Raw genomic sequence first — 13,738 nt, 5'->3', positions numbered from 1 at the left:
CATGAAGCTATTTCTGGAATCTGTACCTGCTGAGTTGCAGAGTCAGGATTTGCCTATAGTGCTGCAATATGGAAATGATTCCACTATGATAAATATTAGCATTATAAAAATCACTGTTTTAATAACATTTAATTCTATTTCAAGAGAGGATGTATTATTGTCTAGTGGACAAGAGGAATCAGGACTCCTAGGGTGAAATTCTGGCTCAGTCACTTAGAATCCCCAGTTCTGCTAATGACTTACTTTTTAACGCACACTCTCGCTCTCTCTGCATCAGTTTACCCATCTGTAAAACTACACTGATAATACTTTGACCTCATGGGGGGCTGAAAGGCTCAATTCATATTTTGAAGCACTTTGTGGTCCTTGGACTAAAGGTCTAATATAAGTGCAAAGTAAACAGTAATATCACAGTGCCATTTTAATGTTATTTTATAGTTATGGGTCCATCATAATAAAACCACAATTCCCATACAAAAAGATTCAGCAAGACAAAACAACAAGAAAAATGTATAAGAATATGAAATCCATTTTGTAGGAGCAAAAGGTCTGTTATCCCATCTTTATTCAAAGCATCAACCCTCAGGCTGAGGGGTAGTTCCTCTGAGCTTAGTAATCCCTTATTTGTCCTACACCACTTAAAACAAAACTAGGTTGGCTCATAAAGAACTGCCACCTTTTTTTTCTTCTAAATATCTGTTACTTGATCCATAAAGACAGGGTTCCTCTTTATTCTGCTATTTAAATTCTTCATCAAAAAGCCACTGGTTTTACTGTCCCAGACTGAAGTTATGTGCACAGACATCCAGTGCTGGTGGTGGAGGAGAATAGCGTAAGTGGGTAAGTGACAGCCACCAGAGGTGAGGGACACTGAAACCCTCTGCCAAATCTGCAATACTGAGAATTCCTGAAACGAAAGTAGAAAGCCAGCTCATCCTTGATAGTGCAGCTCATGTCAGGGCTGGCCCTAGACCAAATGGCGAGGACTGTCTTTGGCACCCCAACCCTCCTCCTCTTGTTAAACTTCTGAATGCCTTATTTTTATTGCATTTGTAGCCCATTTCACCCTGAGCACAGCACCCCAGGCAGTTGCCTGCCCCTAAATCTGACTCTGGCTCTGGCTCATGTTACCCTATTTCAAAGTTCCACTGCTGGTTTATTGCCCCAAGCACTGAAATTAGTGCACTAGTGAGCTAGCTTCCTTTTGATAGGATTATTTAACAAGGGTGTCAGGCTTTTTTTCTTTCTTTCTTTTCAGTTTCACTTCAAGTGAATGTAATTACTGCCCCCTGGAGGACAATGGAAAGAATAAGAAAATGATTTTGTGATTGATCAATTGATTTCAACAAGGGCCTGATTGTCTAGTGCCCCAGCACCTTAGTATTATTATTATTTGGGAATTTATAGCTTTGTAAAGTGAGTATAAAACACTACCAAGTAAGTATAGAAGCATTTTACACACACTTTGCACTTACGTTACACAGGTGTAAGTAACCGCTGCACAAGACGCAATGAGGTGGAGAACTGGGCCTTTAGCATCTGATCCTTTAAGTTAGTTTCCCCATTTAGATGATTTTTTTTTAATCAGAAAAATGTAGAAAATAATCCTGTTTGAGCAAAACTATTCATATTATGTGTGTGAATTTAAACATAGATTCTTTACCATTCAAAATTTTCATCTGCCATGTACAAGGGGTGAACTTTAGAGTTCAGCATCAAAATATCTGCAAGAAAAATAAAGTGGACAGGAAAACTAAAAGCATCCTTGGCTCAGAGCACAGCCCACAAAACCAGGGTGCCAGAGTATTTCGCCACCATCTTTGTGTTAGAGATCAAAAAGGCATGAAAGACAGCCCCAGAATGGGGGATAAGGGGTGCAGGAGAGAGAGAGTATTGAAAACAGAGCCTCCCAAAGGACTATGTATGGCAAGCTAAGATATGTTTGGATGTGTGTGTGTGTAACTGTTTATCCATATTTTTAAAACTATCCAGGCAACATTAATCAATTGAATTTGAGAATCTGGAATGATATTTTCAGGCTAAGAGTGTATAGTCAGCAATATTTATTCTAAAATCAATAGTCAGGCCACAAGAACATTAGATGCAGAAGTTGCATAGTTCATTTCAACCTCAAAGGCTGGTTGGCTTCCATCCATTAACCTCCTTTATAGTATTGATACAGTATCTAGTAAATCAACACCCATAACTACTTAGATTTTAGGCACAACACTTAATCCCTCCAAAGCTTAAGGGGGATTTGACCAATGCGCACAACCCCTGGAAACCTCCCAACCGTTCCTTTTAACACAGGGCAAAACAATTGTTTTTGTGTATATTCTTTCTTAACGTTAACACAAAAGAAAGACACCCCAGGCAGTACATGCTGGTAAACTCAAGCAATTCAATCATTTTACTGTCTAAGCACAAATATAAAACAGTATACTTACTTATTGTCTTTATTCAATCAGTTTTGAGCATAAACCCACTACCAGTGCCCTTTAAAAATTATTGCTAACTATACACTCTGGAAAAATCATGTGCACACAGACATAAGCTCTGGTTACTTCTTTTTGTTACCTCCTCCTGCAATTTTAACATTTCTTGAAGTCATGTTGTTGTTTTAAAATACACATGGGATAGGATTAAGCCTTCCCTCCTTTCTTTCTCTTCTACTGCATTTGCAGGGTCCATCCAACAACCCCTTACTTGCGTTCATGTGCCTTCCTGCTATGGGTCACATCTTCTCCACCCCTCATACTGGAACACTGGCTCTTGGCTTTAGAAAACCTCTTCTTCTGCTTTATTAGCTATCCATTCAGTAAACTTTCTTTAAAAAGTTTAGGGATAAATGATAAATAATTCTAGAAAATTCAATTAGTGCTGGTTTGGTTAGGCACTGATTCATTTAAGCCCAGGCTTAAATGTATTTACATGCTTGTATTTAAGCCTGGGCTTAAGTGCTTTGCTGGATCAGGGCCTCTGTAAACAAAGCTTCCATCCTTCATTATCCAGCTGAACTATCTGATTCTTAAATGCAGCCTTTCCTACTATTTAAATAAAAATTGCAATGCAACCTCCTCTAAATTTCCTTTTAATAAAGATTTCTTTAAAAAGAGCCATTTTATATGTCATTTCCTCAGCACAAGTTAGACCAACACAAAACTTAATCATATTAAAAAATAGACACCAGAGGTAAAGCTATCCTCAAAATACTCTCAATTCGATGACCTCTCAAGGTCCCTTCCAGTCCTAGAATCTATAAACCACCACTAAAGAAACACGATAATTAATAAAATTAATGTAAATATTTATGGAGCCTACATACCAGCAGGCTATGTGCTACAGAAATAGCTAAGAGATGTACCTATTTATTTATCACATGGATCAGCAACCAGAAGTTGAGAATTTCTGCAGTTTTATGCCCCAATCGGCTAAAGCAATATCATATAACTTAATCAAAATGTCAACTTTTTTTTTAATTGTACAAGATACAATGTTTGAAATTGATAGGAAAAAACAAGATTGCTTCCCCAATATACTTATTTGGGATTCAGAGAATCATGGTGCTAAAAATGATCTTAATATTTAGGTTATAAATGAATTTGCCAAGTGACCTTTGTCTAGGTCTGCATTGTCCCCATCTGTTCTGTCCCTGATCTGAACCTGCTTAGGAAGTGCAACAATTTGACTAGAAACCTCCCCCTGGAAAAACTTGCCAAACCTCCCTTTTAAAAAACATTTTATTTATAATCTTGCCATGTTCCACTGCTAAAAGGAAACAACCCTTGCACAGAACAGAGTTAGCTTTCAGTACAGCAGCAGAATGTAAATATAAACAGAGCCAAACCACTCCTTTTTAATTGCAGTGCGCAGCAATGCATAACGATGGGAATTTTTTGTTTGTTAGAAGACCATTAAGCTCAAACCCAGAACCGCTGGCTATACCAGGAGCCTGTTCACAGGGCAAGGAAAGCTGCATTTCAGGGCATTAAAGCCCCCGCTATTCCCTGGTGGTCACACCATCCTCTTTCCCTCACACTATTTACTCGGCTAGCTTTATTTACATCTGGCTGGGGGCGGGAGGCAGATTTCCCTTCTGCTTCGAACAGGCTGGCGATTACTGCAGGTCAGTTTCTGTCCCTGAGTAAGGACACAGAAGGAGCTGGTGCAGTGAGATCTCTGCAGGGAAATGAGCCGACGCTCGCAGGCCCACAGGGACCTGCACGGTGAGGCCCTTTGCGCGTTTCTTTCGCCCCGGCTGAAGGAGAGAGGATTTGTGTGTCCCCTGCACGCCCCGTCTCGTGACACCGGCTCTCTCGGTGCCCCCCCGCCCCCGCTCCATCCACCTGAGCCGGGAATCTCTGGCGCCGAGGCGCCCCCTGGTGCTCCCCGCCTTGCACTGGGCGGCGCAGAGAGCGCTGCAGTCGGGCCAAGCGCACGGGGGCTGAGCGCACCTCTCCGTGCATCGTCCCCTTCCCGGGTGGCGGGGGGCGCTCCCCGCCTTTGGGGACAGGCCCGGACGGAGGCTCTGCATGTCCGAAGCCCTGGCTGCTGCAATCCGGAGCCGTGCACCAGATACTACCCCTTTGCCCGTTTCCTATCCCCACCCTCCCGCGCCGCTCCCGGGGCTGTGATTGGCGTGAGCAGCCGGGGCTTACTCAGGACGGGGCCGCGGGGACGGAGGAAGAAGCCAGCCTGGCCTGGGAGCAGAGCCGGGGAAGGGCGAGCAGGAGGGTGGGGAGGATCCGCGTGTGCCTGGCTGCTCGCGGGAGCCGGCATGGGGCATTGCTGAGCGCCTCGGGGGAGCCATGCTGTCCAGGAAAGGGATCATCCCCGAGGAGTATGTGCTGACCCGCCTCGCCGAGGATGTCCCGGAGCACGCCCGCTACCGCGCCCGGGAGCGGCGGGCCAGGTTCGTGGGGAAGAACGGCACCTGCAACGTGGCCCACAAGAACATCCGGGAGCAGGGCCGCTTCCTGCAGGACGTCTTCACCACCCTGGTGGACCTCAAGTGGCCGCACACTCTGATCATCTTCACCATGACCTTCCTGTGCAGCTGGCTGCTCTTCGGCATGACCTGGTGGCTGATCGCCTTCGCCCATGGGGACCTGGACCACAGCACCCAGCTGCAGGCAGGGGGTAGCCGGAGGGCTGGGGAGGAGGCCAGGGGGTTCGTGCCCTGCGTGACCAGCATCCACTCCTTCACCTCCGCCTTCCTCTTCTCCATCGAGGTGCAGGTGACCATCGGATTTGGGGGCCGCATGGTGACTGAGGAGTGCCCGACTGCCATCCTGGTGCTGATCGTGCAGAACATCGTGGGGCTGGTGATCAACGCCATCATGCTGGGCTGCATCTTTATGAAGACGGCTCAGGCGCACCGCCGGGCCGAGACCCTCATCTTCAGCAAGCACGCGGTGATCGCCCTGCGGGAGGGCAGGCTCTGCTTCATGCTACGGGTGGGCGACCTGCGCAAGAGCATGATCATCAGCGCCACCATCCGCATGCAGGTGGTGAAGAAGACCACCAGCCTGGAGGGCGAGGTGGTGCCCCTCAACCAGATAGACATCCAGATGGAGAACCAAGTGGGGGGCAGCAACATCTTCCTGGTCTCCCCGCTCCTCATCTACCATGTGATAGACAAGAACAGCCCCCTCTACGACATCTCCCCCCTACACCTCAACCACCACGAGGACCTAGAAGTCATTGTCATCTTGGAAGGGGTGGTGGAGACCACTGGTATCACCACCCAAGCCAGGACCTCCTACCTGGCCGACGAAATCCTCTGGGGCCAAAGGTTTGTGCCCATCGTGGCCGAGGAAGATGGTAGGTACTCAGTGGACTACTCTAAGTTTGGTAAAACGGTGAAAGTGCCCACCCCTTCTTGCACTGCCAGGCAGCTGGAGGAAGACAGGAGCATCATAGACTCCATCCCATTATCACCTAAAAGCACCAGTAGGAAGAGGTCTTTCAGGTTGAAGCCCAAATTTACCATAACCGATGAGCCTTCCTGACACCGTTTTAGAGGAAAGATGCAATAAACAAGAACACTGAGATAGCCTCTTATTTTTCTTAGCCAGGTTGGTAGCACAAGGTGTGTGTAGTATTATTTATTGCAGGATAAATTAAAGTTAATTTTATTTTTTTTAAGGCGTGCAACATTTTTGAGCAACATTGGGTGTGGAAACATTTTATTTTGTTGCTTGTAATTTCAGTTCAGACTGTCTTGTTTATTTGCATGATCATTTTGGATGATTCATCCACACTGAATAATGCCTTTTCTTGAAAAGTAAGTTTATCTGTAGCCTAGCAGGTTGCATTATTTATGGTCTTGCAATGCCTCTCAGAAAGTTAATGTTTTTAAACTGGTTTTATAAACAATCACAATACAGGAAAAAAGTCTTCAATTATAATTATTAAAGTTACATGGAGTTTAAATAATAACAGAAAGACCATGCAGTAAGATTTGGACCCCAAAAAAGTCCAGATATGAAGGTGTCTGTTTAGGTTATGGTGCTTTATGTCTTAAAGAAATAAACTTATAGATTTATTTAGTCCATATTGTATGTTTGGATCTGTTGATTGCAAAAGCAATATGAAATGCATGCTTTTGTGCATTTTAAAACCCTTTTACAAAATAAACATTTAATATATTTAATATACATTTCTGATAGTGAATGATGCAACAATGGCTCTAAAAATATTTTGTCTTTACAAAGAACAGCAGATATTAATTGCTACGATGTGAATGAAATGTGTTGTACATAGGAAAAAATTAAATATATTAAGTGGCTGTATTTAAGAAAACAAACAAAAACCCTGCCACAATGAAGTAGGACACATATGAAAATTCATCTCCCAGTCCTACAAATCAGAGTAAATGCCATCAAATAAGGAGGAAATTAAATAAGATCAGAGATCTTATATAGAAAGTCATCTTAAAAGATGCAGAAGAGCAGACCCAAATTACATTGAACAGTATTTGCATGCACTCAGCAACAACTTTTAATTTTTTTTCAGGTTTAAAAATGATGTTAGTGTGATTTGTGGTCATGAAAAGGAGGGACTTATAGGACAATGCAATCCACTTCCTGGGTGCCATGTCACCTTTGTTTCCTTTTCACTTAGGGTCTGAGCCTAAATTCCCCTCATACCTTAAATTCTCCCTGCCTATATTGGTTTTGTGTATGCTGTTAATACAGGATCAGGCACTTAATGGAAAACAAACTATCCATATTCATACAACGAATTCACTCAGTTTACAAATAGAAGAGAGAAAACTGGATAGCCAGTCCCTATTAGCCTGATCCTGTAAATCCTTTACATGAGGAACCCTCCATTAATAACAATAGCATTTCCCTGTGTGGAAGACTTGCAGTATAGGACCCTGATAATGCAATTTACAATATATTGTTTACAAATACTGCAAACTGTCATTGAAGTGAAAGGGAATTTGGTCTAAGCCTGAGCAGGGACTGGGCCCACACTAGCGACAGAAGTTGTGTGGTGGTGATATTTCATAAGAAGCTGTGAGAAGTTACATTACTAATGGTCTTTTATTCAAAGGAGTTTCAGAGTGACAACTCTTTGTCTCTTATGCACTAGATAACTCGGAAAACAATATGTGTTAGCGTTGCTCTGGTCAATTTTTTTAGACTTCTCAGTATCATAACACATTCATGCAAGCGAAGGTCAAAAGGGAAAAGGAAAGTTGCGTATTCACTAAATAAGAATCTATGGTAAAATGAAATGCAATTCCAGAAATAAAATCTCAGTCCATTTTAAAATATTAGAAATACTATTTATTTTAATGTATTTAATGTATTTAACTATCTTCATAGTTGCATATTTTAACAATATTAAGGCTTGCACTGGCACTATCCAGGCTGCCAGCTAAATGAATGCTTAGGAGCATGTAAATATGTGTCTAATTTTCCAAAGGGTTAACAAACTTTTTATTATTTGTACAGTGCTAAAAGTATAGTAGGTGTTTCACAATGAGAAGACAAGGTCCCTGTCCAGAACAGCTTATGATCAAAATAGGACTAACGTATAGCAGTATGCAAGGAAAATTTGAACATATACATTTTATATTTTGGTAAAACAAAAACAAATGCAACATTTAAAAAAAAATAGGAAAAGCCTAAAAAATGTTTCTGGTGGTTGTTACTTTTTTTAAATTCAATTTAATTGCAATGTTATTTGCCTACCCTTTGTTTTACTGACTCTGTGCCATTCTGCTCCTGAAAGGTAGTTCTGCATGTTTCTCCTAGGTGCAGGTGGAAAGTGTATGCCCCTTTGAAAATATACTCTTCTGTTTGCCACTTGTCACTATTCTACCATCCTGTCATTATAAAATGCATAGATAAATATCAGTAGGGGAATTTCAAATGACCTGAAAAGTCATTGTCTTTTCTCTGTCGTGCCTTATATCAGTGAATAAGAGATACTTGTAGATGTTTATTGGAAATTGTTTGGAAGCTGTTATTACACTAAAGCGTTTTTTAGGATTTGGCCTACATGAGAAGCAATTTAAGCAACACTACCATGCAAGTGCCCATGATTCTTCTTCCCTTAAGGGAATCTGTATTACTCAAGCTACACGGATTCTCTTTGTTTTCTGTGAGATGAGGAGGGCGAAGCTGGGAGGAGGAGCTTGCTGTTACTGAACTGTTTTCAGGACCATCTTTTGTGTATCTTTGCAAGAAACCTCCTAGTTTTCTCCAGTGTTGGAGTAACAGATGCCAAAGAAAGGAATCTCAAGGAAGAGAATGAAAAAGAAAGGAATCACAAAATAATGGTTTCTGTGGCTTTAACCAAGATTTTCGTGAATTTAACCAAGACTTTCATAAATCTGTTTTCAGTCTTTTATTTTTCTCAGTTTAAATTCTCTTCTTTAGAGGTATTAAACACACAAAAAAGAAATTTCAGAGTCAAAAGTCGTGGGGAAAAAAGTTAAATGTTTAAAAGTGCCTCCGGACATTAAAAATTTGTGAAGAACATTTTATTTTGTTGCCATCAACTGTTATTTACAAGGGATGTGAGAACACCCAAAATCTGAAGCCTTCCGTGAGTTTGGGTTTACACTGACCAAGCACATTCTCTCTTTTAATGGTCCGGTTAAAGCTTTAGTGCTATCATTCTGTATGGAAAAAAATTTATCTTAGCATGAAGCTAAATGACTTCTTCTATTGCTGTAGTCCACGAGTGGGGGTTTTGAACTCTCCGAGAGTCCCCTGGATATCTGATGGGGGTAATCCCTAGCAGGTATCCTGAAGTGGCCCATTAACAGTTATTAAGTTATGAGAAGCTCACAGTTCATGCTGCTTAGTGCTCTATTTGGCAATATTGAGCAGGGTGAATTAAAATGATGAAAGAAAGGATCCAATTCTGCAAACATGTACACGAGGAACTTTATTCACAAATACATTCAGTGCCATTTAACTCAGGACCATGCCCTGAATAAGTCTCTGTGTTTGTGAAAAGCCAAGTGTCATGACTCAGATATTAATATATTATAGCAATAAGGGGGTGGAGAAGATTCAATTTAACAGATGGGATTATAAGAAAAAACAGGTGAATCATGTTCATAAAAATCAATTAAAAGCTAATCAAGGTATTTGTCATAGTTTTAACATAATTTTTAGTCACTGTTAATAAGAATAATTGGTCCTGTTGTGCCATCAATCTTATGCAGAGCTCCCCATTGAAATCAATAGGCATTATGTTTTTTAAATGATAGCATTATAGCGCCCAATATTAGTTATAAATGGCCCTGCCGCAAAGCACTGATGGACAAGTCATAATAATATAGTATAAAACACAATACAAATGTCAATATTACAACTATCTGCAACAAAAAACATTAAAAACCAGAAGCAAACTCAGGCAGATGCATGTGGCGGCTGGGGACAAGGGAAGGTCCAATAGCCGTCATAGCAAATATATTTTTAAAATACTTCTTTAAAAGAATATGATGGGAGAGGAACTGAGACAGATATCAAGGAGGAGTAAGTGCCATGCCTCGGCAGTCACCACAACAAAGGCTTGATCAGCTGCTGACCTAAGCTGAGATGACTGAATACCGAAAAGGTGGATGAGATGGTCAGGAGACAGGAGCAGGTTAAGCGAGATAATACATACTGTAATGGGCTTTGATTTTGAATTGGCCTTGCTGGTTTTTAATCTACCCTTTATAGAAGTCATAATAGAGAATGCAGGTCAGACGTAATATGATCACAGTTGCTCAATCCAGTGAGTAAACGCATTGCTGCATTCTGCACAAGCTTCATGCGACGGAGGAGCCCTGCTGGAAATCTTGTTGGGAGGGAACCGCAGTAGTTGAGTCTCATGATTGGCTATTTATTCCTAGTTAATAATGTAATACTAATTATTAATCAACAGAATGTGCGTTGAAATTGTAATTGTTTCTTTAAGATTTTCCCTATCCCCCTCTCTCTCTTTCACACACACCAACGTATGCTGGTTAAGTATTGTAGGGCTGCTGGCACAGATTTGATGTTGTGAAAAAAGCACTGAAGAATTTGTTTCCAAAAAAACAACCATAAGAATTACATCGATTTCAGCAACACAGAAAACAGTTATGTGAAATATCAAGACTCTCACCTGTCACTGATTCTTATTAATAAAACTTAAAGAATTAGTGGCCTATTAATATCAATTGGATATTAATAAGGTCTAACAAAGCATCTTGTTTTGTTCATGTTGCAGTGCATTGTGGGAGGGAGTGTGGTTTAGATACTGGGGAATAGGTCGGGGTGGGGGTCAGTAATCCTGTGCTTTAGTCCCATCTCAGTTACTTATTTGGTGCCTTTGCTGTAGTCACTGAAGCCTTAAGCCTGCAAGCTGTTCTGCACAGGTGGATTCTGTGTCCACCCAGAGCCCTTTGCCACCTTGCTACAGGGGTCTGCCCATGTGTTTTTACGGGAATGCTCCTAACACGCAGATCACCAGTGTGTAGGATTTGCCTCCATTAACATATCTGTAAAATGGTGATAACCATTGTCTGGGTGTTTAAACCCCAGTTATCACCATCCTGTCTAAGCACTTGCACACCTCACACAGGTGTGTGAGGCTTAGCTGATGCTTAGCAGTCTGTGAGCTTTTGATGAAAGATGCCCTGTTAGTTGTATTAATTAATATATGTACTGTGTCTCCACGCCCCAGCCAGGAGCAGGGCCCTAGTGTGCTATGTGCTGTACACACATATAATGAAAAAATGACCCTGCTCAAATGTGTTTACAAGCAAAGGCTGAGGAAGGAGACAACAGTTGGATACCACAAACAGACAGGGGGAGCACAAGGGAATGTTGAGACAGTCATGTGATTAGTGACTAAGCATTGGTCATAGCGTATCGGCTGCCTAGCCATGGTCAGGTAGTTTGTGGGTATCACAACACAGCGGGGTTTTCAGGAGGTTATAGTAGTGGCTTTGTGGATTTTTTATGAGTTCCATCTAGAATTAAAAGAATTATTAGTAACGTTGGCTTTAGAGGTGGGACAAATGTGGATGAAGCCTCTGCAGTTGTAGGTCCCAAAGGCAGTGTGATGACTCTACTAAGGAGTAAATCTGCTGCTCTTCTGACCCTTGCACTGGTGGGCTATAGGTTGCCAAGACAAGCAGGTTCCATGCCAGTTGGGGGGATGGTTGCAGAGAGAGGTAGGGAGTCTGAGGGTGGTCAGGGAGGAGTGTAAAAAGGCAGTTGGAGACCAAGAGGGACAGGCTGAAGGGAGCTGTTCCTGGGCAGCTGGGCTGTGATGACTGAACTAAAGAAGAGAGGAACGCCTGTCTAGTGGTTAGGCAATAGCTTGGGACTACTGCCATATTCCCTGCTCCTCCACAGATTTCCTGTGTGACGTTGAACAAGTCACTTAGTCATGCAGTGTCTCAGTTCCCCATCTGTGACACTGGTATTTTAATGCTCCTTAACCACACAAGAGTGTCATAAACATAAATACGTTAAAGTGTGTGAAACGCTCAGATACTATGGTAATGGGGGATGGGGGGCATAAGCTCGGGCAGTCCCTGCAGAGCAGATTGCCTGCTTGCAGCTTGTGACTCCCTCTGCTGAAAACCAGCAACATTTAATGTATATAGTGTGAATGAATAAATCACACTAGAAGATGCCTGACTCCATGAACTCCAATTTCACTAGCAATGGAAACTGACCTGCTGCGAGGCCCTGAAATTAAAGGTAAGAGTCAATGATTCCCCTATAGTGCCCCATTTGTGTATCATCTTCCCTCGGCAGTTAATGCTATGGGGCTGGGAACAACAGGAAGAAAATAAGATTTTATGTTTTTAACTAGGTGGAAGATGGAAGCAATGAAAGCGAGGAGGCCATGAGGATGGAGTGACAGGACTCATGGGAAGAAGGGATTTTTAAATAACACATTTCTCTTCCTCACACCCCCCCCTTGCAGTGCCACACTTGTGTTTCCTCTAAAATTTGCAAGATCAGCACTGATTAGTGGCACTCTCTGCATTTTGACCTCACACACTGGCTTCCATTCGGTCAGATATAACTGTCCCAATTTGAGAAGTGTAAAAGACCATGTCCACAGTATACAGAAGCACAAGAGGCCTGATACAAAGCCAATGAAAGTCAATAGAAAAATTCTCGTAGACTTCAGTGGGCTTTCGATCAGACCCAAAGGGCCTAACCTGTCTAACTTCACGCAAACATATAGCCTCATTGAAGTCCGTGGTGAGAAGGAGTTAACCCAAAGACAGAAAACTGAGGGGCCAGTCCTGCAGTCGTTACTCAAGCGAAGCTCCCACTGAGATCAATGAGAACTTTGCCTGAAAAAAGACTAGGAAAATATTTCAGGCTTTAGGTCCTGCAAGATTATGTGAAGTGTGTTCAAAATGTCTGGTGGGTGTTTTGTTCACTGTGTGTAACAAATGACTCTGTGTACTATTTTTGATGTTAGCAACAGGAGAAAGATACGTGATACAAACCTATACACCCTCGCCCAAGCTGTGCTATTAAAAGAGCAGAAGACATTCTTGAGAGTGTCTAGATATCACCATCTCTTAGCCGTGCTGGGGGTTTATGAGTTGCTGTATGCAGTTCTGGCTTACCGAGACATTTTCAAACCACTCAGAGGCAGAAACACAATAAAGCTTTAAAGAACTGTCACACATGTGAGTCTGTAATGACAGACTTGGAGTAATTCCCCAAGGCAGAGCACTTGCAGGCTCTCTTTACTCCGTTTCCTGTTTGTCTTCTGACACACCTATTAATACTGAGTTCAGTCAGCAGATTAAAGTATCTGCACTTACCCATAGACAGTAACTCTCTGAGGGCTACATGTTTCCTACCTGCCTCCTTTCCTGCCAAGGAGATGGGGGTCTAGGTGACCCTGCCCTGACCTGGGCTGTAGCCTGCATCCCATCAGAGCTGACCTCCCCAGTCCTGCCTTGTGCTTTTCCGATATGGGAGAGGAGGGCCGGGGGACCCCCCAGCCAGACTAGGCTCTAAGGAAAACTGCACTCTTCCCACATAGCCAGATAGGCTCCCAATGGGACATTGGATATGGGAAGCAAGGGACACAGACCATTCCTTTCACCTGTTTTTGTCAGCCTAGCTCTCTCTCTGAAGCCTGAAGGGGCAGCAACTGCTGCAAACACCTCAGAAGGAGAAACAGAGCTGAAGGAGACAGTCTCCCCAGAAATCAAATGCAGCCCTGGGACATGACTGGGAATTACATGGGCACA

The 13,738-nt window shown here is 42.6% G+C and overlaps 1 protein-coding gene across 1 annotated transcript; it reads left to right on the top strand.

Moving 5' to 3' along the window:
- Nucleotides 1-4,719: 4,719 nt before the first annotated feature.
- Nucleotides 4,720-6,037, top strand: KCNJ11 (potassium voltage-gated channel subfamily J member 11). Its single transcript, XM_024202365.3, has one exon. It carries the CDS (start codon nucleotides 4,809-4,811, stop codon nucleotides 6,009-6,011), a length of 1,203 nt encoding a protein of 400 aa, XP_024058133.1. The 5' UTR covers nucleotides 4,720-4,808; the 3' UTR covers nucleotides 6,012-6,037.
- Nucleotides 6,038-13,738: the final 7,701 nt, after the last annotated feature.

This window comes from Terrapene carolina, unplaced genomic scaffold (genome assembly GCF_002925995.2).
Source record: "Terrapene carolina triunguis isolate 2854851 unplaced genomic scaffold, T_m_triunguis-2.0 Scaffold715, whole genome shotgun sequence".
NCBI classification, from domain to species: Eukaryota; Metazoa; Chordata; order Testudines; family Emydidae; genus Terrapene; species Terrapene triunguis.
The sequence above is the reverse complement of the archived record's forward strand: the minus strand, read 5'-3'. Positions and strand labels throughout refer to the sequence as shown.

What these genes read in the sequence shown, in the direction of transcription:
- KCNJ11 (XM_024202365.3), top strand. Translation starts at nt 4,809, where the DNA reads ATGCTGTCCAGGAAAGGGATCATCCCCGAGGAGTATGTGCTGACCCGC.